This window comes from Vitis vinifera, chromosome 8 (assembly GCF_030704535.1).
Source record: "Vitis vinifera cultivar Pinot Noir 40024 chromosome 8, ASM3070453v1".
NCBI classification, from domain to species: domain Eukaryota; kingdom Viridiplantae; phylum Streptophyta; class Magnoliopsida; order Vitales; family Vitaceae; genus Vitis; species Vitis vinifera.
In genome coordinates, this window is record NC_081812.1 from 13,144,874 (window position 1) to 13,172,022 (window position 27,149).

Here is a 27,149-nt window from a genome sequence, read left to right on the forward strand (position 1 = left end):
GCCTTTCCTTGAGGCGGTCCGAATAGGATAACTGCACCATGCATATCCTTAGGGGAATCCGGATGATGATGGTCCGGCTGATAACATGTGCCACGCGTCACCATGAGCTGCGTGCCACGTGTTTCCCAAGGGGAGGGGTCCCTACAACATCTTGGCAAGGCGGTGTAGCTCTTCAAACTCATGCCAACATTTTCACAGGGTTGGACCCATTTTTGCCATTGGCTTTGACTACATACCCTGCTTGGAACATGGGAATTGGAGAGAACATGAATGCCTTTCACTTCAAGTTTGTCTCTCCCTGCCATTATTATATATATATGGATATGTCAAGAATTGGAAATGTATTATTCCTCCACTTTTTTATCTTTCTTTCACAGAATGGACTAGAAATTAAGAGCATATTCAAACCATTCAAACAAATCATTTTTTATTTCTAATATGGATAAAATAGTAATCAGATTTGAACCTTCCTCATGGGTGCATGCTCCTTTCTAAGTAATAAAATATTCGAAAATAATAAAATAAAAATAAAAAAAGCACACAACTGCCTAGCACTAAAAACACAATGATTCCCACATTTGCAAGGGGGTTGCACACCCTTCCCACCATTCCTCATTCCATACTTGTCAGAAACACCTGCCCCACCATCCATTCCTCCATCCCCATGGTTTTAGCTCTTCTCTTCTTCATTCCCAGTAAGCCTCTTGCCAACACACCTAACTTTTGTGTTCTAATGCCATAAGTAACAGGGAGAGAACATAATTGAAGATTTCAATATTTGAGACTCATAATTTTCACCAAGAAAACTTTTTCTTTGTCATGTCATGTAAAGACTCACATAATGAAGTTGTTGCTTCTGACTTTTTATTTTTTCATTTTTCTAAGTGTTGATGTACATGGGAAGGGCTACCTAACCATGGTGAAAGTAGTTTGAAGGTGTGCATCATATGTCAGCCAACAAGCCCACAGATTTTACCTTTTGGGATGGGGGTTTTGAGAGGAAGTTGTCAAGTTGATAAGCAAAACCCAAATAATTGTTTAGTAGACAAGTGATGGTATGGGCAACTAACATCAAGATGATAATAAATATTAAAGAAAGTGGAAAAGTCTGACCCATCTGCAAAAACATTGTTGGTAACTAATTAGAAATTTTTGCCAACAAAACTTTAATAACCTACCCATGACCAAATTCTCTTCTTCCCCTTCTTGCCATTTGATAAATTGGCTAAAATTATGTGAAAAAAAAAAGAGGGTTTCCACCAACAATAAGTGAACTGGCTTGGACCCAAAATGGACAGCTACAAAGTGAGGATTGACCAACAAATATATGACAAAAGAAAGAAAGAAAGAAAGAAAGGTGCAGAGATCCTGATGCCACAATTCCCCTTACAGCGAATCCGACCACCTACCTTTTTTTTCATAGTGCCCAAAAAGTCAGGTGGACTTATTATCACTAGTGTGATGGTTGATGGAATGTGATGTTGGGTAAATTCTGATTTTTTTTTATTTTATAAAAATGTTGAATAAATAAATGGGTCCTACACTTAGCCGCAAGAATGCCTTGGGAATCCAAATTTCAAAAGATAAAAAAAATAAAAAATAAAAAAGTGTTGTGGTTGAATGTCAAGTTGTGAAGAGGGTCAAGAAACGGAGGCTCAAAACGCGTGGGTCCTACACACGAAACCCGCCATTTGAAACGGGGCCAATTTGGTGATCTTCAACGGCGGCTTTATGCCTGTGGAGGCATCCAGAGGATTTGTGTTCCCACAAACGACAGGGCTCTGCCCCTGCCCCATTCGATTTGTTGGGGATCTTCCTTTGTAAACTTGAGATTTTCCGATTTGTTAGATGATTTCATGGCAAATTTTTGACAAACAGATTTGTAAGGCAACAGTTTTGAACCACCTCTTAAGGTGCGATTCATACGAAGAATTCACAATCCCAATGATTATGTTTTATTCTCGGAATATATATATATATAATGATTTTAAATTTGTTATTTTATTTTATTTTTATTTAATTTCTTATTTTTATATTTTTTATATTTTTTTTTGGAAATAGTAAGGTCGTGTTTAGTTTTTGGAAAATATGAAAGAAAAAAAAAATTTAAAATTAATACATTATTTTTATATGCTTAAACTCATTTAACTTATTTTTTTTTATTGTATAAAAATTAAATAATTTAAAAATACATAAATTTTTAATTAGTTTTAATTATATTTAATTTTTTTTTATAATGAAATTGAGAACCATTTTTCTTTATATTTTCTTTCTTTCTTCCTAAGGAAAAAAGAAAAGTAGGATTAAGGATTGCAATGGTTGTTGAGGCATCGAATTGGTATTGTGTCAAAGTGTAGACATTCTATTAATTTAGTCAACCCAAATAAAATAGGAATAATAATCGGTTTAAAAACATAACCTAATTATTAATCAATAATCCATTGTATAAACCATTTAATAATTAAATCCTCATATTTAATAATTCAATTGAATTATATTTTGTACAAGTTTATATGATTAATGTCGCAATCAAATATGCTTAATTAACTCATTTATTAAAAAAATTAAATAAATTGAATACGAGTTAAATAATTTAGAGTTATAATTAGATCAATTAGCATAATTATTAAACATTATCTATTTATTAAATAAGTTACATAAATCAACATAAATTTGATCCAAACACATAATATTTAATTTAAATCTGTAAAAAACGTATTGAATTTAATAAATCCTAAACTTTGCCAGAAAGAGCTGAAAAATAACATATAAATATATTTTATTTCTCTCACTTTTCCTCTTTTAGTAATTCAAAAGGGATCTAATTAATTAAATTATTAAATTCAAAATAAAAAAAATATACTTCTCTCCCTCCCAAAATTTCATAAGGAATTACAATTATAAAATTCAAAATTAAATATAATTTTCCAAATGTGCTAATCTATTGTTGAACAGTGTCTTTTAAATAAAAAGAAGAGAGTCAACATAGGGTCATCTATAACCATCTCTTACCATGCCTAGTGTAGTGAGTGTTTAAATGTTTTTACCTTTACCCTTTCATTTTTCAAAACCATCATTGAATTACTGTCCAAGTTTGTCTAGGTTAGGAGTTGGAAACACGATGCAACCTTCTCTTCTTTTGTCTTAGGTTTGTGTGGATCATGGAAAATAGGAAAACATGAGAAAAAAAAAGGGAAAAAAAGAAAGAAAAAGAAAGAGAGATCTACTTGGCCAAGGGCCAAGGGAAGTAAAAATTAATATTTTTTATTATTTCATATAGATTTTTTATTTTTATTTTTACTTAACATAAAGTGGGTGAATTTAGCGGTGTTTATTTATATATAAATGTAATTAATTTCTAGTAATATGTTTTGAAATAAGCTACAATGGTATTGTCATAATAATTTCTAAAAGTAACTTATTATAATAGTATTATTTAAGTTTTTATTTTATTTTATTTTTATCATAGTGTTGAATTATAGATTTTTTCATAATGTCTGATTATAGACATTTTGGTTTTTGTCCAAATAAAAAAAATGGTTTTATTGTTAAATTGAATTTAAACAAATTGAAACAAAATAAACTTAAATTACTAAACCAAACTAAATTATTGGTGTGCAGATCTTTTGGGCGGGTTGGTGATTAGATGAGCCTAACAATCCCACACCTAATTAGATGTAGATTGATTGGAGCCAAAATATGTGCTCCAATCAAACATACATGATATAATTTATGCAATATTAAAAGGTTAAATTATCGAACTTAACTTAAATTCATGCTAAAACTATAGTTATAGATTTAACTTCTATTTTGGACCCAATTCCTAGTTTAAAGAATGAAAAAAAAGAAAAAAGTATAAAAGTTATTATCAACAAAAGAAGTAGAAGGGGCTAAACATGTTTGACTAAGCGACTTGGGACTTGTGAACCATGAAGAGTCCAAACAAGGGCGTAGTGAATAAGCTGTAGGCATGAAATATTAGCAATGGATGTTATGGATTAAGATAGAGAGAAAACAATCATAATGAAGAAGGGGTGAAGCAAATGCGATCGAGTTCACTTGAAAATTTGAAACTAAAAATGTAACAACAACACGTACTTTGACTTCAAAGTAAAATCTAGAGCACTTTTTGAGGTCAATTTTAGCCTATATCATTTTGAAACTTAGGAAGTTAAAAGTCCAATGCTTCAAACGATGTATAAATCAGAGTTGAAACAAATAAGTTACAACTATTTGAAGACAGTTAACATAATTGAGGGACCATTTTAAAATGATTTAAAAAATTACCCCAATTTTAAAATCACACACTGCCCTTCGAGGTTTCACCTCTTTCACCTTGGAAATTATGTATTGGGCATCATATCCACCTTAAGTGGGCCCTAACATGAGCAAAAATCAAGATTTATTTATTTTTAGATAATTAATTTGAGAAATAAGTGACCAATAGGAGCATGAAACATGTTGGATTTTTTTTTTTTTTTTTAAACTAAGATTTGAAATATTCGGAAATATCACCCATATTTTGTTGAAATATCGAATATCAGTAATGCCCAAAGTGAAAATTTCCATTGAAAGCTCGATTGTAGGAAAAAAAAACGGTAAATATCACTAATATATTGACAATATGTTAGGTTGATCAATAAAATCAAAAGAGTTTCCTCTGGCATGCAAGCTGTTGTGGAAAATTGGCAAAGTTTTGTCGATTTTTTGAAAAAATCATGGAAATTTCCCATTTTTTTGGATGGTCTAATGACCCCTCATTGCTCACTTGCTTAGTCAAACCCTAAAAATCCCTATTGTTCCCTTTGCCCTGGACAACCCACTCATCTTGAGCAACCATTGGGTCAAATTCACATGTAATAATAAGAATGCACAAATGTATATATTTAATTTCATTATATAAACAAAATGTTAAAAAAATATTTTAATAAATAAATAAATTATAATTATTTTATCTTTAAATTTTATTTAATTGATACAAAAAATATAAAAATTAGTGACAAGTTTTTTTCTATAGCATTTATATGATAATTAAATATAAAAATATAAATATTAAAAAACAAATATATATATATATATATATATATATATATATATATATTAAATATATTTTCAAATTAGACATATTATTATCAAATATTACAATATTCTTGTTGAATAATATTTAATATTAATGTAACTTAATAATAATATATGCTTACAAAATTTATATTTCTTATCAACACATGTCATATTATTGTTAAATATGACAAAGTATATCATACATATATAAATTTTTTCAACAAAACAATTTCATAGTATCTATCATTACTTCTTTTATTATTTCTTAGAATTTTTTTCAAGCATTTTTATGAATTTTGATCAATTTTCATCTTATTAAATTTTTTGTCAAAATGTCCACCAATATTTCTCGACATATTCGTAAAATCTAAATATTGATAAATCCATGATTACCAATATTTCCATTATTGGTTGAAACTACAAAGACTCAACATTTAGGTTTTTTGAGGACTTCTTAGATTGGGCAAGAAGAGAAGATGATATTGAAGACTCTTGTTTTGTTTTTTCTATTTTATTAATTTGATCAATTATTTCAATTTCTTTTATTCAAAAATGTTTATTTATTTTTTATTTTATGAATTGTGTAAATGAAATCACCACCATGAGAAGATAAAAAGCCATTTTAGGGTTTGAAACATAAAAACTTAGGGTTAGAGTTAAGGAAAAACAATGGGTAAAATCAAATTAAAAATAAAATGAATGAAAGGTTGAAGTGTAATAAATGAAAACAAAGATATCTTCTAATGTTAGTTTCAATTAGGGAATGATACAATAACTCATTTCTTGATAATATAGATTCTTGGTAATTCTTGATCCTTAGTTATATGAGATTTTGTTATTGTTATCTACCTTAAGACATACTACATAGAGTAGTAAAGGCTTAAATCTTAAACCTTAATTCAGATTTCATATTCATTCATCTATTTGGTATTTTAATCGTGAAATTAAATATTAAAAGTTAGGACATGGATGTTGATGGGAACTCGGGATCATTCCATTCCCATACCTTGGATTATATACGTATATGCAAATCTGCCTTAAGCTTCTTTAGAAACTAATCTAAGCGGTTTGGATGTTCCTAGACCAGTTTCCTATAATGAAGAGGAAGTCTAAAGAGTTCAAAGGTCTCATACACCCAAAATTTTCCGCTTGATGACTTGAATCAAGATCTTGACACTCAAAAGTGTGGGTTTTGGAAGGGAAGATTCCTAGGCTTTCTCTCTCACACTTTTTGGAGGTGGAAGACAACTATAAAAAAGTCTTGGAAACTCCAACCCCTAAAGGGATATTTATAAAGTTTCCCTACTAGGTTTATGTGACTTGAGTTTACCAAAACTTGAGTCATTTAATCTAATCCAAAACGGGTCTTAATGACTAGTTAACTACACAAGACCATCTAATTAATCAATTAGCCTAATTTAGAGATCTTGTTCACTATTCCTTATGCAACCTTACGTAATTACCAAAACATTTTTATACACAAGAGTGAACCTAAAGTCAATCCAACCATCTTAAACTATGCCATTATGGTATATAAGCTTTGAGCGGGAACAATTGGGACCCATTAAAGTATTGGCTCTCTTAGAGTCCAATTCTAAAGTTGATTCAACATTCCACTAAAGAGAATTAATTGTATTCCAATACTTTGTTTAAATAACAACAACACGAAACTTAAGTCTATAATCTATTATCCATTGGATGCAGACTTCCTATGAACTAGTATCCGTAATCTAATAAGGTAGTGCTACTATTTATCAAGATTACCTCTTCAATCTTTAAGTTACAAATTCCATTTATTATGTGATTAATTGATATACTTTGACTCTAAAGAGTATATGTCGAATTTCTACTAAAAGAAATGTTATGATCATAGTCTTCTAGATTATATGTCCTTTAGATCATCCAAATGGACATGTTATCTCAATCCTATAAGATATTATGGAGCCTCTAATGAGAATACTTGTTACCACCAATCTCCATCAATAACGATCCAATCCATAGAGATATGTAACCATCTTAGAATATCACTTATAGGTCAAAGTTTCCTGTTGATTTTGACATAGACTTAATATCCTCTTAAAGTTAAAAGTCCATATAGTACAACAACTTGGTGAATCATAACAATCGATAACTTTACATCATGATTCATCGTAAGTCTTGTCCAATATGCATCACATACAATAGTGCACTCAATATAAGAAACTTATCCCGACAGTTAAGACAAGTTATCTCTCCAATTAGGAGGTAGTGCACCACAATTTTTACTAGATTGCCCAAATTTATTAATTAACCGTGGACAACTTATCTACTTATAAGGAACCCATGACATGTATTTTTTATGCAAATCCTAATGCACCTAAGTCATATATGATGTAAGAGATATGAACGGGTATATTCATATAACCAATTAATGCAAATGAGATAAAGGGAAACCAAGAAACAAGAATAAATAAAATTTACAAATGTATATCAATTATGCTTTTTAGGACTCAATCTCAATAGATGTAACCTTGAGTTTTGGAATTCAAGTTACATATCGTTTGACCTCACATTATGAATACCCTAAAGACTAACCAAATTGATACCCTTGTTTTGCTTAAGAGCCTATACCTGAATTTGGGTTGTGGAACCCTCAATCTTATATCATTTGAATTAAAAATCAATAATTATCTTGTAATTTAATTAAGTTTATTTTAATAAATTCAATTTTATTCAAATCAAATTTACACATTCCCAGTTTTAAAAATTAGAAGAAAAAAAATTATTTAGACCTAATTTGACAATTTCTATAGGCCAATCCTTGATAATGATATCAGAAGTACTACAAAAGCTATAGTAACTTTTTCTTTGGTTTTTCTTAACTAGAATGACTACAAAATTGAATCATGTATGCTTTTTCCATTATTTTCTGGCTTTACTCATCTTAACACAAAATGCCAAATGAAGAATGCGAAGGTGTAAACTCTTAAATATGAGCCTTCCATCTCGTGTGACCTTTCTAAAACTAATTTATGAAACGGATTTTAACAAACAATTTGCCCACTATAAGCTCACTGCCTGCATCATTGAACACACACTACCCAATAACCTAGGCCTCACCAAGCATTTAAGAAAAAATAAGGTTCAATCTAAACAAGGATTTGGGAAATATTCTACAATATATTCTAATATCTCATTGATCTTAACAATAAACAATAAATATATAATCAATTTAACTTCAACATCCACAATAAGCTCCATTAAACAAAATGAAAAAACATCAACATTCCAACTAAAATCAATAGATAGTTCCTGCAAACAAGAAAATTTAACTTTGATTTACATCCATATATTAGTGTTACAAGCTTACAACTGAGTGGGGTCTTAGTCAAAATGCACTTCATTGTGCAAATGAATAGGCAGTTCCTACTTCCTACAAAATAAGGAGCATTCATATTTCATTTACATTCATACCGAGAAGTTTTACAAAGATGCTATTATGAAAATGCACATATTATATGTGCAGATTTAGGCATATCAAAGCATGATGTAGAGGTGGGATAGTGAAAAATGAGAAAAGAATGTTGATACTTTCTCATCAAATGGATGAATGCAAATTAGAGTTTTCTATCAATATCATCTCAGTACCAAAAGTTTTCAGACCGCAACGTATATTTTTTATCTGCCTCCCAATGTTTGATAATTACAGTAACTCAATGTGTGTGAATTAGGACAAGGGTGAAGAGTCTTAAAGCCATGGCCCCCCAATTATGGAACAGCCCACTTCTGCTACATTGGTGTCCAGATTTCTCAAACACGGGCAGGCAGGCCAAGCCATGGCACTCTGAGAGTTATTGGTGTTGTTCCACTGCTTCAAAAATGGAAGCAACTTGAAAAGTCATTGAACCCAGTCTGCATCACTAGAGAACCTAGCGCCGTCCATTTGCCCAATGCCTGTTGTTATTTCCATGCCGTATATGTGGATTTCTATGGCCAAGGCCCTGCTTTGGGAGATCTTGCAACTCCATAACCTGTATTGTCCGCTGCCTCTTGGCTGTTTAACAAGAGAAAAATACATTGCACCATCAGATTAAATTTGAACATTCACAGCACCCCAAATAGATAATTTCAAGGTCATAATTTCAGTAATTCGATTTGGAGTGCGGCCAATCTAAGCATTTGCCTCTAGCAAAACTCCAATATTTAAAACTATGGCCAAAAAGGAAGATATCTAAAATTTGAAGGGGAAGAGACAAACCATCCTCAGCTTGCTGGTAACGTTCATGCAGTTTTCTCTTGGCAGCCTCAAGTTTCACTTGGATTGTGTCTTCCTCTGAAGATTTAGACTTCTAGTTTAACAGGAGAATAGAAATCAGAGGCTACAAGTTGGAAAAAGCCAAAAAAGAAAAAAAGAAAAAGTGTGCTTTTGATACTTACATCTTGTTGACCAACCACTGGTTTCCTATGGATGGCAGGCTTATCTGATTTCTGCAAGAACTTGGTTTCATTATTAACCTTCTGTCCTACACCAGGTTTTGGAGGTCTCCCAGGTCCAGAGTCGGTGTTTGAGGGCCTATTTGGCCTCACTAAAATTTCTTGTGGTCTCCCAAACCCAGATTGAGTATTTATGGGCTTATTTGATTTTACAACAGGTTCTTGCTTCTTTATTTGTTGACCCTTGTCCTTGGTAACACCATTTGCTTCATCAGGAAGCTGCTGTTTCCGCTTTGAAATATTTTGGTTCTCCAATGCTGGCTTTCTTCCATTTTCACGGTTCCTGTTGAACTCCCCATTGTTTCTCGGATCTGAAACAACATTCCCCATTTGAAAATAATGAATTTCCAAGAAACAGGGAATTCAAATAAAGAAGCGAACAGGGAAAGCTATATGAGAAGCATATGAAATTGCAAATTCTACTCACTTCCATCATCATCCATGCCATCAAAGAACTTCACGTAGTGCAATTGAAGGACAAACAAAGAAGCAAACCTGTCAGTCTATATCCATAAAATCCAGAAGTGAATTACCAAATAATAAAAATGAAGCGTACCTGAGATAGCTCTAGTGAAGTAGGCTGAGTTGTGAGGAAAGATAGTTCATCCATTGGAGGAAAAGGAAGCCCTTCTTCATCATCATCATCATCAACAACAGATGGGTTCACGGAGTCTGGAGTACCTTCTGCACCCACACATTATCAATGACTAAACTATGATTTTCCATCTCAGCAGCACACTCTCATTTGGAGAAACAGAGAGCTTAGAAATACATATCCATTACTAATTCCAAAATATTGACAAACTCTTACCTGCAATAGCAGCTGTTGCATTGACCCACTCATCTACCATATCCTTCCATTCACTGCAATAGACAATAAATCATAGCTAAGAGACACAGTTTGCTAATCTGAAGTAATGCGTTTAGGAAAAAAAATGAAAGTTTCAAGAAACTTGTGAAGGCGAAAATTAATCTTCGGCCATTCTATCAAGAACCTCCAATAATATACAGGAAACTCAAATGAATCTAGTAACCTTGGAAAAACAAGTAATGATAAATGGAGCTATGATATCCTTTATCCATATGCCTTAAATGGAGCTGAAATAAAACTAAGAATCATGAAACATCTACATGTTCAAACGAAGCACTTGTTTATTGATATACAACAATATCAAAGAGAGCAAAATCACACAATTATGGAGATAAAGCAATATGAATTACATGTGTTCCTAAACCTTGAAGAAAGTAAAATGAGGGTGATTCAAGCCTCTGTCAACAGACATGACAAGAATGCATAAACAGAATTTGGAAAGTACCAGACAGATTTATACTCAATTTGCCTCCATACACACGACAAGAATAAATGCGACAAGAACATATGAATGCAAACCAGATCCGCAAGGAACTAAAACATGAATCTCATACCAAAAAGATACTATATTTCTTCCCATAAACACGACAAGAAGATACAATTGGTACTTGATAAATGGCACACTTTCATTGTTGATTTTAAGTTACTATATATGCCATATATGACAAACACATTACAGTCAGCTAAAGGTAATAAAATCGTACTCTATGAGTGTACGCGCGAGTTGACGAATCTGCTTTGATCCGTGTTTTCGGAGACCATTAACCGCCTTTCCAATCTCAGTCGCCTGATAAAAAAGCATTATATTAGTCTACAAATTTGCTTAAAGAACTTTGAACAGGATGGATCAAACAGAATTTAGACCTGAAAGAAATGGAAAAAAAATCAATAACAAACAAAGTATTCGATTCAGACCTTAAGATTATCCACAGACAGCACCATCAACTGAAGTCTCCTCAATGAATCGAACAATACCGAATCAGACTGTAATGAAAGTAAAAGAAGCACCATCAATTAAAAACCAGAAATCCGCAAGGAAAAATAAAAACCAATCAAACCATGCTACTCAACATATAATCAAACAATCTCCTAAGAACAGTATAATTCTTCAAAATATCAAAAAAAAAAAAAAAAAACCATCCACAAAAATCTTCAGAATTGCAAAATTTATGTATCTGATCAGCACATAAAGGTCAGTAAACTTCCAAATTGTTCTATAAAAACACTAATATTCAAGCACTTAAAAAGATGCTAACAGGAAACTAGCAACGCAGTCCCCTCCCAAGAACAGAAAAAATTCTTCAACATCTTCAAAACCCATCTGAAAAGGAACTACAGAACTACAATTGAGTAATCTGATCAACAAATACGATCCTAAAACTTCCAAATTCTTCATAAAATCCCCTAAATTTGAAGCAGAAAAGGCAAAGGTACTAATTAGAAACTAAGAGAACAAAACAACACAATACAAGTAAAGGAGATAAACCTCATCTTTACTGTGTTCGAGAATCTCCCTGATCCTCAACACTTCCCCGGCAATTTGAGTCTCTTCTTCAATCTCATCAGTCAATGCCTCAGCTTCTCCATAGCTATAATTGCTAACCTGGTTCATGTTCATTTCTCCATGATCCTCTCTAATACTGTTTGCCTTGCTTTCTTTGCTACTACTGTTAACCTTGCTTTCTTTGCTCCCACTACCCCCAGCCTCAAATTGACATGCATCCATATCAAATTCAATCTTACAACCTCCTCCATCATTTTCAGGTACCGCCAACTCGACTCGATCGCAACCGAAACACCTCGTTAATTTACAGGAAAACAGCCTCTCAGCAATTCGATCTCTCCGGAGCCTGAACTCCTTCGGACAATCGGAAGCCGCCACAAGGATTGCATGCTCAATGATGCCAAAAATATCCGAATTCGCAGTTCGAAAATAATTTCTCCACTGATCAAGGGCACCAGAATTCGTAGCCATAATCGGAACCCGATCGAGAAAATGAATTCCCGGATTAGATCGAGAAAATGAATTCTAGGAAATTCCCAGAAATCAAATTACCATTTTTAATGTGATCTTGATAGTACCCAGAAATAAAAAATCGATTTTCTTCTGATTCTGATAGCACCCAGGAAAAAAACTCGATTTTTTGTTGTGATTATGATTGAAGAAAGACAAAACCCAGGATCAGAGCTTTTCGGTTCCTTTCAGTTTTGACCTGCAAATGTTGCTTGAGAAATTGGTATTTTCCTGAACGCACCGATTACGTCACCCACACACAAACACCGGCGATTTAGGATTCGATCTGATCAGAAAAATCAATACAAATATCTGACCGATTGAAACAACCCGGATTCACCCTGATTTTAATTACCAAAATCCAAAACTTTCACAGATAAATCCCTGCAATTGCCTCTAGGAAACTAGGCTATTTGGAGGAAAAAAAAAAAGGTCGAGAATGGAATACAGATTTTAGATTTTCCCTTCCCTCCCACCCTTTCTTTGAATGAAATACCAGATGCTATGAGACAAGAATAGCTCAAACGGTTTAACAAAACCACTCTTCAACAAAGAGAGTCTGGTTCTCTCCCTCTCTTTCCTCCTTGTAACTATTGAAGGACAATTTTAATTTTCTGGGTGTGCTTTGACCTCATGGGTCACAATAGTTGGGGGGAGAGAGAGAGAGAAAACAAGAAAAAATAAAGTGAAAATTCGATATTATTTTAGAGAGAGAAAAAAAAGATGTATTGACTGTTGATAAGTGGTTTATGACTCAAAAGAGTTGTGAAGATAGGTATTCCAGTAAATCCGGCTTTCATTTCTTTTTGGAGAAACAGGTAAAAACTCTGTAAATGATTTTTTTTCCGCTGTTCCGAGGTTGTATCACGTGCGACGATCCAATGTGAAGCGTGCCAGGAGCGCGGAAGCTGTTGGCTCGGTTCTGGCAGCAGCCGTACCGGCTCCTCCTACTCGCGATTCACGTGTGTGTTGAGTCGCCGCGACTTCCACCGTGTTTCGGATTGCGGTGCTTCGGTTAGGGGTTAGGAACTCAGGGTTGGGAACTTGGGAAGCGCCAAAAACTCGGCGCTTCGTTCTCCTTAAGTGATGCTATGGTTACAGCTCTTTGGTGACGGTGAGATACTGTGTCAAGACACGATAGCCCTGCTGGTGGTACGGAGGAACTCTGTGCCCTCCACATGGTAGGCGCATATATTCATTGGACCCATATTGACACGTGTCCTATTAGATTAAAAAATCTCTCCCATTTCATGTATTTATTCGCTTTGGGTATAACAATTTTCTATTGATAAGATTATGCATATCTTGGCTGATGTCGGAAGCTCCTCATAAGATAAGCTTACTCTCCTTTTTTGGTAAAAAAATTATATTAATTTTTTTTCTAAAAGGCCGGACAAATGATGAGTTTTTTTCCCGATTGAGAAGCCGGCAATTTATTTATTTATTTTAATCTAATATTTGAATGTCATTATTTTTCTTCCAAATCAAAATTGATTGTTTATATAATCCAATGCATAAAATGAAAGGATTAATGCGGTATTTACTTTTTAGTTGAATAGGAAAAATTAAAATATTTAACCTTTTTAAAATTCATATATTAATATTAATTAATATAATTAAAATAAATTTATTATCAACAACCAAAATTACTTTTAATTAAATATATTTTTTTTATTCAAAAAAAAAAACCAAACACCAATTAATTGTTCATCTGATTAATTTTTAAAATTTTTGTAGAGGTTTATATTAAAAAAAAAATAATGATTTTAAAATAACAAAATTTTACAATCTCACAAATTTTAATTTTTAAAAATAATTTGTAAGGTAAAATTATATTTTTATAACAAAATTCCTTTTTTATATACAATTTATTATTATCTTCTATTGTTTGAAACAAAAATTAAGTAATGCATTCAAATGGGCAATAATTTTTCATTATTTCCAATTGATATTTTGGGTAGCATAAAATCTTTAAAAGTAAAAATTATTATGAAATTGATTTTATTTCTAAGACGCATATATTTCATAACATTTCAAACTGATTATAATTTTTAATACTATCCTACAAGCTAAAAATATCATATTGAAAATGAAAGACACTCTTTCCTCTACTTATTACTTATTAGTATATATATATAAAAAAAAAATCATAACAAAAATATGAATGCTGTCCAATCACAAACCAACCATACTTTAAAACAATTATTATTATTATTATTTATTATTATTTTAAGGTTGTATTTCAAAATTTTCGTTCGGCTCAGTAAAATCATGTATATAAATTTCCCAACTTCATACGTGACACCCATCTGTAGGTTAACGGTTTCAAGATGTCGCATGCATAGCTGCACGAGAATACAAATTCTCCTCTCATCCCTCACAATGGTTTGTCTTGCTTTATTACCAAACAAAATCATTGACGAAAGGTCAACACTGGAGGAGCGATTGAGAGAAGAGGCGTCTATTGTAAACTCTCATTTATGACGGTCCAATTTTGGATTTTTTGAGTTAGGGGGTATTTTGATTCAATATGGGATATGAAGGGTGTGCAGATGTACTACCGTGGAGGTGCATGTTGGGGAAATTTGCCATTGAAGGTTACACAAAAGGGCATCCATGATTTCCTTTTATGGGATGCGGTTGCAGTGGGGCCACTTGATACTCAACTCCAAAACTCTACAAAATTAGTGACGGCATTGTTGTTAGGGATGATCCACTTTGTGCTATTTGTATTTGATCTTGATTAAAAATTTTGCATTGATGTGTATTTTGATATTAATAAATTATGAAACATATAAAATGTATGTTAAAAGTCTTAGATCGGAATTTAAACATCTCATAAGAATAATTCATCCTTTAATATGATATTCTTGTGACATGAAATTTTTGGCTCATTTAGCAAACTTTGATTATATCATCTCGAACCGGAATAATAAATTTATAATAAAACTTAAATATAATATTGATTTTTTAATATATGATGTTCTTTGGTAGAAACAGTCTAAACTTTCAGTAGATGTTTAACTGACGGTCCACTAACCCATTGTTCCTTTTTCCCAATGAAATAAATATATGATGATATTCAAAACTTTTATCTAACTTAATTATGAAACACAAATATTCAGAATTTACATCTTTAACAAAAGACAACCAAATGTAACAAATTTTTTCATGTTGGAGATTCAAGATTGACAAAACTTTTCACAGTATGGGCCCACGCCGAACGGATAGCGACACGCGCTATAAATAACAAAATGCGTTTCAAATCTGAACAGTTAAAAAGTAATTGGACACGTGTTCAACGGTTGTATAAAAATATGTTGCCCAATGGGTGAGTGAGTGGGCCGGTTCTATCCACAATCACTGCCACGTCAGAGCGGTATGAGGAGAGAGTGAATTAGTGTGACACGTTAGTACAACAAGCAAGGGAACTCTCGAATCATATCTGCGCCACGTTGGCGTCAACTAACTTCCTATTCAATGAATCAAATGCCAGCCATCGTATCTGGCTAGCTTTATCAAACGTGACTTTTGAATTTAGACGCGTATTGTGGAATGAGTGAACATTTTTTTTGGCACGCAAACTCTAATTCAAATTATCGCTCAATGTCAAAGGGAAGTAATTTCGTGTTATTGTGAGAAACAATATTATGTCTTCTCATCGTGAGGTCAAACTTCCGTTTTGATTTGGATCACAATTTGTGTTGATGGATTGTGATGATGTCATGTGAGGTATTCTATTACATAGACCAATTCAAATATGACTCAAATAATAATTATATAAAAAATATAAACCCTGATATTATATAATTATTAAACAGATTATAGGTCATATAACTTATATAATAATTAAATCGTCTTATTTAATAATTATTTATATCTTATATAAGTTTATGACTAATGTCTTAATTAACTAAATATATTTATGATTCAATTAATCTATTTATTTAATAATTTTTTTTAAATGAGTTAATATATGATCGAATACTTTAAAATTATAATTAAGTTAATTAATAGAATTATTAAACATGTCTTTGGGTCAAATTCATGTTATGTAGGCTAAAAAAAAGTCTACTTATTTATCAAACGAATTATGTAAAACTTTGTTATCTCTCCTTTTAGTGAGTAACAATATTTCCAAACCAGGATGGATCTCACCTTGGTATTATTGACACTTTGTTATAATTACAAATGCCCCACCTCAAATTTGATAAATAAAATTTTTATTTTCATTAATTAGAAATGAAAAATGAAAGCAAAATAACAAGTTTGACCCTAAAAAAAATAACTTTTTATGAAAAAATAGGATTATAAATAATTAAAATAAATAAAAAGATAAATATGATACTATATAAATTTTATAAAATAGTTATTTATTTCTATTTAAAAGGAACAAAATCAATTTTATTTAATATAAATGGTCCTTCAACGGAGGAGACCTCTATGTAAATCAACCAAAATATACATCATAAAATATATTCTAATAAACTATTTTTTATTTTTTTTATTTTTATTTTGCATTTGAAATTTTATTAAATATTTTTTTTAGCATTGGGTTGTTTTAGATCGATTTTGTAAATTTGTGAATATTTAATTTTTAAAATTTAATTAAGTAATTATTAATTGACAACTAACCACATAATTATTTAAATTATACACTATTTAACTATTGATAAAATTTAAATTTAATTTTAATTAATGATTGAGATGGAGTTATTGTATTATAGTTATATGCTGTGTCTTCACCTAACTATCAAATCACTTATTTTTTAATATTTATATTACAATATTATAAATAAATTTTTAAGTAAAAAGTTTATCACTATCAAATAAAGGATTTATATTTATTTATTTATTTATTTTAAAATTTATTAGTGAAATTATTGAATTCTAAAATTTTTGTAGCAAAAATTGATTAAAATTATTAAAAAAAATAATGAGTTTCCCACTATTTAAATTTGAAAAAAAAATCTATGATCTTTTTAATAAAATCTTAAACTTTTTTTTACAGATATTTTTAATATTTTTGCCATTTAAGTTGTTAAATGGAGTATTTTTCTTTTCTTCTCTGACTAATATCAATAATTGCTTACTTAATTGAATGATATTGTGATTATTATTTCTAAATTTAAAAAAATTATTTATATTTATTCTAATTTACAATTTTTATCTTTCTCCCTAACCAAATTTTCTAGGTTTGACACATTTGAAATCGCACCTTCGAAATACAAGATGTATTTTATTAGAAATTTGTCTTGAAAACATGATTTCGATTTATCGGACTAAATTCATGTCTTCATTGACTCATATGCTTGATTACATTGACTCATATGTTTTCCTAAATGACCAAAGCAACACCCCATATCTTATGGTGGTCCTTAGTGTTAGATTCCCACATTAATTACCAATGACTTATCCATTTTCTCTATCCTGATTGCATCCAGGTAGATTAAACATCGGAAAGTATAACCTCTTAATAGAAAAAGAAAATAAGTGTTTTTTTTTTGTCTTCTTTAAAATTTAAAGAAACAAGATGTTGGCTATCCCAATGTCAAGGCGATGCTTGTAGTTAATAACAAGGCAATCATAAAGAAGATACAACATTAGTATATACTTGGCTTGAGTGGAGTTGAAAGAAATAGAGGAAATGACCTATGAAAGGTGAGATAATTGGTAAAAGTCAACTTGGAAACGAGAATAATGCAAAGTGATTTTGTTAAGATGTTAGTTTTCAAGTTGAGTTCCTCATGGTAGGGATTAAGCAAACTTGCACTCACTTGTTGATTAAGTATAAGAATTTGAACATCTCCATTAGGTTTTCAAGATTTTTGGGTATGATCATCAATATGACACCGAAATCTTTAAGTTAAAAGAAGAAAGAAGAAGATGATTTAGAGAAGTGAGTTACCTTGATGAGATTTAAAATTACATTAATTAACAAATAATTTTAAGATGAACCAAAAACTTTAAGTTGAATGTGTATTGAGAGTTGGTAATAGAGAACAAAGTAAGGGGATTTTTGGTATAGAACGGGGGTGGGGAGATGATTGATAAGGTTGGTGACAGATTGAAATGCGTGAGGCTAGTAGGACAAGGACATTCTAGAGAAGAATGGATAACCCATTTCAACCATATGATGGTTATAGGAAATTGACTTTCTTATCACTTCAAGGCTGTTGTAGATAGATTTGAGCTTCTTATATATTCACCAGCTTAAAGACCATCTTTCATGGTGTTGTATTGCTTCTTGGCTATACAATTAACCATATACAAAAAGGAAAAGAAAGAATTTCTTACAAACTATACATGTAACTAATTAATATAAACTAATTACGTCTCTCACTTAAAACCTTCAAACAATATTTAATTTATTAAAGTTATATTTGATTCCTCAAAAATTCGAAAGAAAATGATTTTTCTATGTTTGATTGTATTATGAAAATTATAAAAAAAATGAATTCGAAAACTTAAGTGATGTTTGTTTTTTACTTAATTATAAATAAAACTTTAATGGTTAATAGTGTTAAACATTAGACCGTTTATTTTATTTTTATTAATCATTAAAAGGTAAAGAAAAATAATATGTTATTTTTTCTATTTAAAAAAAATTAAATATTTTAACTTTTTTTATTTAGTAAAAAGTTTATAATGAGTTATGAAAAAATAGAAAAATAAAACGTAAATTTGAAAGCAAATTACTTTTAATAAAAAACTAAAAAAATAAACACCCTCTTAATATATTTAAAAATTATTTAATATTTATATTGAATAATCAAAATAAGTGAAATGAGTTTGAATTTAAAATAATATAAAAAAAATAATTTATTCGCTTTATATGTATTTTTTTATTTTTAATTTTCCTTACATTCTCCCTTAAATGTTTCTAAAACACCAAACATGGCGTAAAGCAACTTCAAGGAAACATGGGAAACATCTTTAATAATCCCAAATGAAAAACGAAATCAACTCTCAACAAATTGGATAGTCAATTGGGCAAAAAGTCAAACCCAGAAAACGGTGGATTCCGCGGACGATGTCAGGACTTAGAAGGAACTCGTCAATAGTCTATGGTCAACTTTTTTCCTTTAGTAATTCGGAACCAATTGAGGCTTATCATATGGAACAAGAAAAAACAGCCATTAAACATAGACTTTTTAATTAGGGTAACCCCATGTTCCTCTCATTTTTTTTAAAGCATTCAATGTTTTTCCTTTTGGTAAATAAAGCATTCAATGTTGATAACCTACACCCTTTGATTTTTGAGGCATTGAATGTGAAGGGCACCCCCCACTTTCTATCTTTTAATTACCACCATTACTATTATATTCTTTAAATATGTTCATAAATAATACAAGAAATAAATGTAATAAAAATTATTATTATTATTAGTTTTTGAAAAAATGGAAGTTAGAATGTCAACTCCATGTTTTTGTCTCCAATTTAATTAATACTAGTTGTTAGGGTTAAATAATTTGATACTATTAAGTATTGACCCATTACAACTTAATGATTTAAGTTTTTTAGGTTGGCCATGCTTAATTCAACTAATTGAAAGTTTATACATCTCGAATCTTAAATTAGTAAAAGAGAAGTCACGTAATTTTAAGGAATTAAGAGAAAATTCATTCTATTTTGTGACATATTAAAAATAATAACATATTTTGAAAATTTTAAAATACTGACATAATTTAAAATAATGAATTATTTTAATTATTATTAATTGATATAATGACATATTTGATTATCAAACTTTTAAATAAAGAGATTTTATATATTATGGTAATTTAATTTATTTGGTTCAATATTAAAATTTTTATATAAATTTACATCGAATAGTTGCTTGAGCTATATTTGATTCTTATGAAATACTATATTTGATTAAAAAATTTCTAAAAATATAATGTGGATCAATTGTTATCTATAATTTTTTTATATTAATTCAATCACTATTTGAGTTTTAACTTATTTTTAAAAATTATTAGACTCATTAATAAAATCAACACATTAGCTCTTGTTTAATTTAAATTTTATTTATCTGGTAAAAAAATCAGAAAAATATGTTTTTATGTATAAGAAAAACAATAGAGTAATTCTAAATCAATTTTTATCCATAAATTTTTAATCTTTAATTGGATCACTATTTGAGTTTCAAATTATTTTTAAAAATTGTTAAACCCATTAATGAATTCAATATATTAAGTTTTACTTGATTTGAAGTTTATTTAATTAGTGAAATTTTTTTTGCAAGAACATGATCATATATGTAAAGGAGAAATTAGACATGACATTCAAATTCAATTTTGGTCCATGACTTTATAATATTATTGAATCTCATGATTTTATAGTACTAATTAAATCGGTTTTCGAGTTTCAAATTATTTTTAAAAATTAATACATCTTATGTATAAAGTATAGATTGGTTTATAATTGACTTGATTAATGAATTTTTTTTATTAAGTTAAAAGGATATTTATAAAAACATGTCTCATATTTAAAGATTTTTTATGTTGATATTGGATCATGGAGAAAGAAAAAAATGATATCATATTTAATTTTTTATTTTTTTTATATTTTTCTTTGATTTTTAAAAACTTATGAAAACAACTCCTTTATATTCTTTAAAAACTATTGTCTGTTTCACTTTGTTTTTAAAAACGAAAAGAGAACACTGATGAATCAGTCTTAAGAATTTTTTAAAGCATTTTCCTATTTAATTTTTTTTAATACTAGGACCAAATATGTTCTAAATTATTGTTATGACCTTTCATGCATGATGCACCCATTTGTTGGTCACTCCTCAAAGCTGGTTAAACATCAGCTGTCAACCCTCAACCTATAAACTCCTCTTTTAACCAACCGACTCTCTTAATTCCTAGGCAAAAGGTTGCCCCCTAAGCGTCTCCATCAACTCTAACCATCACTCTATCTCTACCCAAAATATTTGATGCCTTGAAATAACTACCCATCAATTTCAACATTCGTTTTCCCACCCGGTTTTTCTCAACTTGCGTTGCTTTTTCTAGACTGATTTCAATGACCACTATAACGACATCTGCAACATGCAGAGAACAAGTTTATGTAAATCCTGAAACATTCATTCTATTGGATAAAACATTGAACATAGAGGTATTTTTTTCAATAGAGGTATCAAAAAGACATTATCTATCAAATAAATATCACATGTATATTTTTGAATCTTATGTTTTATATTTTAATCCCATTTATTTGTAACATTATATCTTGATCCCGTTTATTTGTACCATGATTCAATAACATAAATTTTACCATGCATATTCAACAGTTCAGATTCAAATTTCGGTAGATATTATTACGGTATCTTAACATTTTCCTAATACATTGTATGAGCAGAAAATATAAATGAGTGCTTTATTTTATTTTATTTTTCATTACAAAAGTTTGTTTAGAGGCCCACAGGTTGTTCAACAACTTATACTGTGATACTAGGATTGATCTACATATTATGCCTGATGACTTGCAATTTGGGGACCCTGTCCACACCACCATAAGCATAATTTGGACAGAGCTCTATGGTTTTTTTCTTATCTGATCAGGCAACTTATTAGTCTTGGCTTGCAGGCACACCAGTTGGCAGAGTTGGGGATGAACTTTAATGGGACTGTTGATTCCTGCGTCTTGGACGTGGGCTTTTCCTGCGGAGCCCCTGTTTAGGGACATCGCGGAAATCCATGAAGCGCATTGTCCTCGGCTTTTTAGCTGTTTGGAAGGAAGATGTTAGAGTTATTTGTGAGATCAAAATGGCAATTTGAGGTTGGGGAAAATCGAGGACAAAAAGGGTAAAAGGTTTAGAAGTTCAAGGTGGAAATATACGCACCATTTTCAGCTTGTTGACGGTCTTCCTCCAGCTCTGGCTCCATGGCTTCGGGTTTCCCTAGGACTGCGGCTTCATTTGAACCATTCAGTATCTGGTAGAATAAGTAACACGAGTTAGATGGCTAAGGACTTTTTGAGTTGAAACGTCAAGACGTTCATACTAGTGATACATACCTCATATTGACTTGTTCCCTGTCGCTTTGTTATTGCAAACTTGTCAGACTTCTGCTGAGACTCGGTTTCATTATTGAGCTTTGTCTCTAAACTTGGTTTTAGACGTCTGCCTGGCCCCAGGTTGGTAGTTGAGAGATTAATATTGGGGACCTCCATTGGCTTCACAGCAGGCTCTTGCTCCATCCTTTCTCCTTCGTCATCCTCAGTGCTTATGGGATCTACAATGCACCTCAAGCAAAATAATTATGTGAAATTGGATAAAATCCAGGGAAAAACACACACAAGTGGAAAAGATCTCGTATTTGACTCACTTCCATCCTCATCAAGGCCATCAAAGAACTTTGCATAGGGCCATTTATAGATAGAAAAAAGACAAATTCCAATTAGTAAAACAAGTGTTCAATATAAAATTGAAATAAATACCCACCTCATAAAATAAGGAAAAACTATAAATGTATACACACACACACCATTTTTTAGTGAATGGAAAGTTTTATTAAGGAGGAAGAAACTACATACTGTTTCTAGACAGTCTTCTGAAGCAGTTTGAGTAGGGAAGATATCTTCTTCACGCATGGGGACAAAAAGGAGCTCATTTTCATTCCATGGGAGCGAAGGGAACTCTTGATCATTCAATGGGAGTGAAGGGAGCTCTTTTTCATCGACCGCACAAGGGTTGGAGTCGGCAGCTGAACCTACATCAGTCACAACTTCATTAATAAAAATGATTGAATCCAATTCAGGTCCAAAATAAAAGGGAGGTAAAATGTATGGAAAAAACACACTGCAACCTACCCCCACATGTACTTGAATTACCTGAAACAGCTTCTACAGCAGAGACAGCCTCCATAGCAGAGACCCATTGGTCTACCACAAGCTGCCATCCTCTGCAACAAATGAGAACATTTTATTGTAAGAAATTTGTACCATTACCTAAACAACGCTCAGTAGCAGTAATCTTGAGACAAGGCATTCTATTTAGGCTTAATATAAGCAATGAACATCTCTCAAAATGGAGATATCAAGTCCTTAAGAATCATTGAGATGATCATTTCTTGGTACAGATTCTGTAGATTTGATGTGAGCCTTCAAGCTAAACCTTTTAATTTCTCGTGCTAGAACTTTATTACATTTTCTTTTATAGTGAGGCTTTGGATACCACTATGGATTTCTTGTAGATTACAAATATAATAGTTTACTTACATGGAAATCATATTCTTGCACTGTGTTGGCGTACTTTCTAGTCGGTTCTTAAATCTCAAAGTATGGCTATTAGATTTATGTAACCTGATCTTAGGAACAAGGTCACAGTTGAGGTGCTGCAGTTATTGGTTTCTTCAAGGGGAAAAATGTGCATCTATGTCACATAGCATGTATGAGATGGAAAGTTCACTATCCATGTGCGATAAAAATACCTACAAATATTAACTTTTAAAATCTAGCGAACTAAGAATGTGTTCTTCTTTTGTCGGATACGAAAACTAATTCGGTACATGATTAACAACTGGCTTTGACACATCTCAAACACGCCATTTCATGTGCGACAAAAGTACTTCATACATTTCAAGTAACGCAATATTTTTGCGTAATGATTGCGTTAGACTACAGGGAAAGAAAAGTTAAAGAGTGGATTATTGAAAAAAAATGTCTCGTTGTGTGCCTATTAACTTGAACAAATGCATTAACGACAGAAGTACGACAAAAAAAGGAAGATCTTGTTTCTTATTAGAATGATGAACTTGGCTTCTTTGTCGGTTAGTCGATTTTAGTCCAAAAGCTGGAGTCTTTTTCAGTGATTGCTCCTTTGTTTTCCTATCCTTCACTCATTTAACTAAAGATCATGATTAAGTAAAACTAGAAGCAGTGTTATAACTTTGAAAAAGAAAAAGAAAAAGAAAAAAACTTGAATCAGTTTTCATTGTAGCCAGAGCCTTGGTATGCTTCTAAAAATGTAGCACAATTCAAGTATTAGGACTATAGATTTCCAGGAAGGCGACTAACAGGCTGTGCCAATCTCAATCAAAGATCAAAATGGCGATGCATCACTCAGAATGAAAAAGCACACCAAGGAAGTCAGCTGCCACTATTGATGGAATGGAAATTACCCAAGAGAAGAAAGTGCAGATATTCACAGCTGAAAGTAATTTATGGGGATGGAAATGCATGAGGAAAACTGAACTGGCTTACAGAGTTTTAATTGATCAACCAAAAGAAATTAATAAATAAAAAAATTTAAGCCATGAACCCCAAAAAAAAAAAATGGAAAAATGCAGTAAGACACAAACTGAGAAATTTCAATAGAAGCATAGCAGAGGCCATAACAGCATACCATCATGGATTCCAACAATGTCATCAAAGATAATGAAATAATGTAGACAGTAGAGAATGGATGGAAACACAAATTTCATACTCAATGAGTGTTTTAGCCAGCTGACTTGTTTGTTTGGAACTGCGCTTCCTCAGATCATTGACTGCCTTACCTACCATTGTTACCTGAGGAAAAAAACAACTGGGTGAGAATCTACATCTAACATATTTATAATTAATTAAGGCACTGGTATTGAAATCAGACCATTTCCACATGAGACAGGAACCATCACTGATGGATCATTTCATCAATTTTTAAAACAGGCATGTATGTTGACAAATTCATTCAATTTGGCCTAACAATCATATACAGTATCGATTAACTTGGTCCCACAAATACAGACAATATTTGGGATGAACAAATGCATCATTAGACATGCAAGTGGTTTCTACAACAAATTCAAACAAAATTAGTGACAACAGGTCTGGTCAAGATTGAGGCTCCTCTATAGACAGACGGAAATCAACATAAAAAACCTGACAGTAGATTCATTTCCAACCTGCAGGATCTTGACAGAAATAGGCATCAATTGAAGTCTCTTTAAAGCATCGAATAACACTCTTTCAGACTGTACCAAAATTAAACAATCAAAAACCAAGAAACCCACAAACAAAGCATCTCAAATGTGGTAATTTAGCTACATGGTCTCATAGATGGAAGAAAAACCCTATAATGGAATTAGAAAGCATGACTTAAGAGCAAAAATTGAGCTGTGCAAACCTCATTTGGACTGCTGGTAATAAGCTCTTTGATTCTCAGAACCTCCCCAAGTATTTCATTCTCTTCATCAACCTCGTGATTCTCATCCTCCATTGCCTTCCCTTTGGGGTCATTTCGATTTCTCATTTGGATCACTGCATGCTCAGGTACATTGCCGTCATCCTTAGTCTTCTGTCCACAATCAGCCTTGGAAACATCACCATTGCCACCCACCTCTTTCTCGTCACCTCCACCTTCCCTTTTCTCAACATTGAGGTCCTCATTCTTCATTGAAACCTCCACACAATCGCACCCAGAATTGCCTGCAAATTGGCAAGAGTAAAGCTTCTCCGCAATCTTACCTCGCTTGAGCCTGAACTCCTCTGGACAATCCTTAGCCGCCACCATGATTCCATGCTCGATCACCTCAAAAATGCTCGAGCTCGCACTCTTAAAGTAGCTTCTCCAGTGATCCAGACCCTCGCTCTCCATACTCATTATCATGAAAACGGGGTTGGGCAGCAGGTTCGAATGAAAAAACTCAAGTGATTCTCACCAAAAAGGTGAGAACTTGGATCAAGAAGCGTTAATGGGTGTTTGAGATTTTTCGAAGAAGCTCATCTAGATGACCTGATACTAGTTTCCAAGACTCTATGCTTTTACGTTCGTCTAGTTGGAAGCTTTGAGACGTGGCTTAACCCTCTCACTCGAAGACACCAACCGTCATGCCCACACCTTCCAAGAGACTGAGGCGGCGTGCCACCAAAAATATTTCAAAATTTTCTTTTCCTATTGTTAAATTATATGTATTTATTGTTCATTGAGTTCTTAATATTATGGAGATGAATTAGGAAAATCTCTCATAAAGTATCATATTATCACCAGTAATTGAGTATTCACCTTCGATTATTCTTTAATTGTTGTCTGGCATGCATTTAGCATTCTTATTTGGAGTCTGAATGTCTAAAGTCTTAATATGAATGAATACAAAAACGCAATGCAAAGTTGAAAACTTCATTCAGATGGAAAATTTAATTGAAAAGACGAAAGGTGCACAAACAGCTACAATCTATTAATAAAGAAGGCCTTACTTTTGTTTCTTATTTTTAAAAGCAAAAAATGAAACATGTTTAACAATAACAAATCTTTTTTGGGTGATTTTGAAATTGTCAGACACATAGTGGGCTAAAATGCTTGTCAAACGGCACAAACCAAATGCATCTCTACAAAGATGAGAGGCTGTGACATTCAATGGTGAGTCTAAACCTATAAAGGTGACATGCTTGAGGTGTAGGCTATTGAGCAAGGAAGAGGTGGCCCTAGCGAAAGCAAGTAATGCCACTACCATGGCTAGTGGTATGAGTAGAAGTAAATAACGTGCTTGTTGGACAGGTGGCAATGGTTGAATCGCTACTTAGATGTGAGTAGGATTAATAGATTGGCTCTTAAGACATGGGTAGCATTTGGTATTTATACACAATGTGTCTTGTCAAGCCTTCTTTGTAAAAACTCACCAAGACAAGTTGTTATCACTTAGAAGTTAATATAAGGTGAGTATTTTTCCCTTTATGTTGTGTGTCTTGTAAGCTCTAGTGTTATGTATCTTATGAGGGTTCGAAAAGCTTGATTTAAAGGGC

The 27,149-nt window shown here is 31.8% G+C and overlaps 2 protein-coding genes across 3 annotated transcripts; both read right to left on the reverse strand.

The window, feature by feature from the left end:
* Window positions 1-8,349: 8,349 nt before the first annotated feature.
* LOC100250012 (probable mediator of RNA polymerase II transcription subunit 26b) lies at window positions 8,350-13,726 on the reverse strand. 2 transcript variants are annotated; one of them, XM_010655334.3, is made up of 9 exons: window positions 11,892-13,726; window positions 11,321-11,389; window positions 11,110-11,192; window positions 10,346-10,398; window positions 10,091-10,218; window positions 9,962-9,989; window positions 9,478-9,845; window positions 9,299-9,386; window positions 8,350-9,094 (listed from the first exon to the last, which is right to left on the reverse strand). In XM_010655334.3, exons 1-9 carry the CDS (start codon window positions 12,378-12,380, stop codon window positions 8,970-8,972), a joined length of 1,431 nt encoding a protein of 476 aa, XP_010653636.1. In that variant the 5' UTR covers window positions 12,381-13,726; the 3' UTR covers window positions 8,350-8,969. The 2 variants fall into 2 exon arrangements, with proteins under 2 accessions (XP_010653636.1, XP_010653635.1); XM_010655333.3 differs by having other exon boundaries at window positions 9,299-9,389.
* An 8,079-nt stretch (window positions 13,727-21,805) lies between these two features.
* Window positions 21,806-26,102, reverse strand: LOC104880090 (probable mediator of RNA polymerase II transcription subunit 26b). The gene is made up of 8 exons (XM_019221574.2): window positions 25,534-26,102; window positions 24,856-24,938; window positions 23,262-23,332; window positions 22,965-23,140; window positions 22,757-22,784; window positions 22,446-22,663; window positions 22,273-22,363; window positions 21,806-22,154 (listed from the first exon to the last, which is right to left on the reverse strand). The coding sequence occupies exons 1-8, from the start codon at window positions 26,014-26,016 to the stop codon at window positions 22,048-22,050; spliced, it is 1,257 nt and encodes a 418-aa protein (XP_019077119.1). The 5' UTR covers window positions 26,017-26,102; the 3' UTR covers window positions 21,806-22,047.
* Window positions 26,103-27,149: the final 1,047 nt, after the last annotated feature.

Bases quoted from the DNA above. Each gene is read 5' to 3' on its own strand.
- LOC100250012 (XM_010655333.3), bottom strand. From the start codon at position 12,380: ATGGCTACGAATTCTGGTGCCCTTGATCAGTGGAGAAATTATTTTCGA. The intron at 11,193-11,320 runs GTCTGAATCGAA...CTTTTTTATCAG, and splicing joins TGTCTGTGGATAATCTTAAG to GCGACTGAGATTGGAAAGGC. The intron at 10,399-11,109 runs GTACGATTTTAT...TGTCTATTGCAG, and splicing joins CTCGCGCGTACACTCATAGA to TGAATGGAAGGATATGGTAG.
- LOC104880090 (XM_019221574.2), bottom strand. From the start codon at position 26,016: ATGATAATGAGTATGGAGAGCGAGGGTCTGGATCACTGGAGAAGCTAC. The intron at 23,333-24,855 runs GTATGAAATTTG...CATTTGTTGCAG, and splicing joins CTGGCTAAAACACTCATTGA to AGGATGGCAGCTTGTGGTAG. The intron at 22,155-22,272 runs GTGCGTATATTT...CCTTCCAAACAG, and splicing joins CCGTCAACAAGCTGAAAATG to CTAAAAAGCCGAGGACAATG.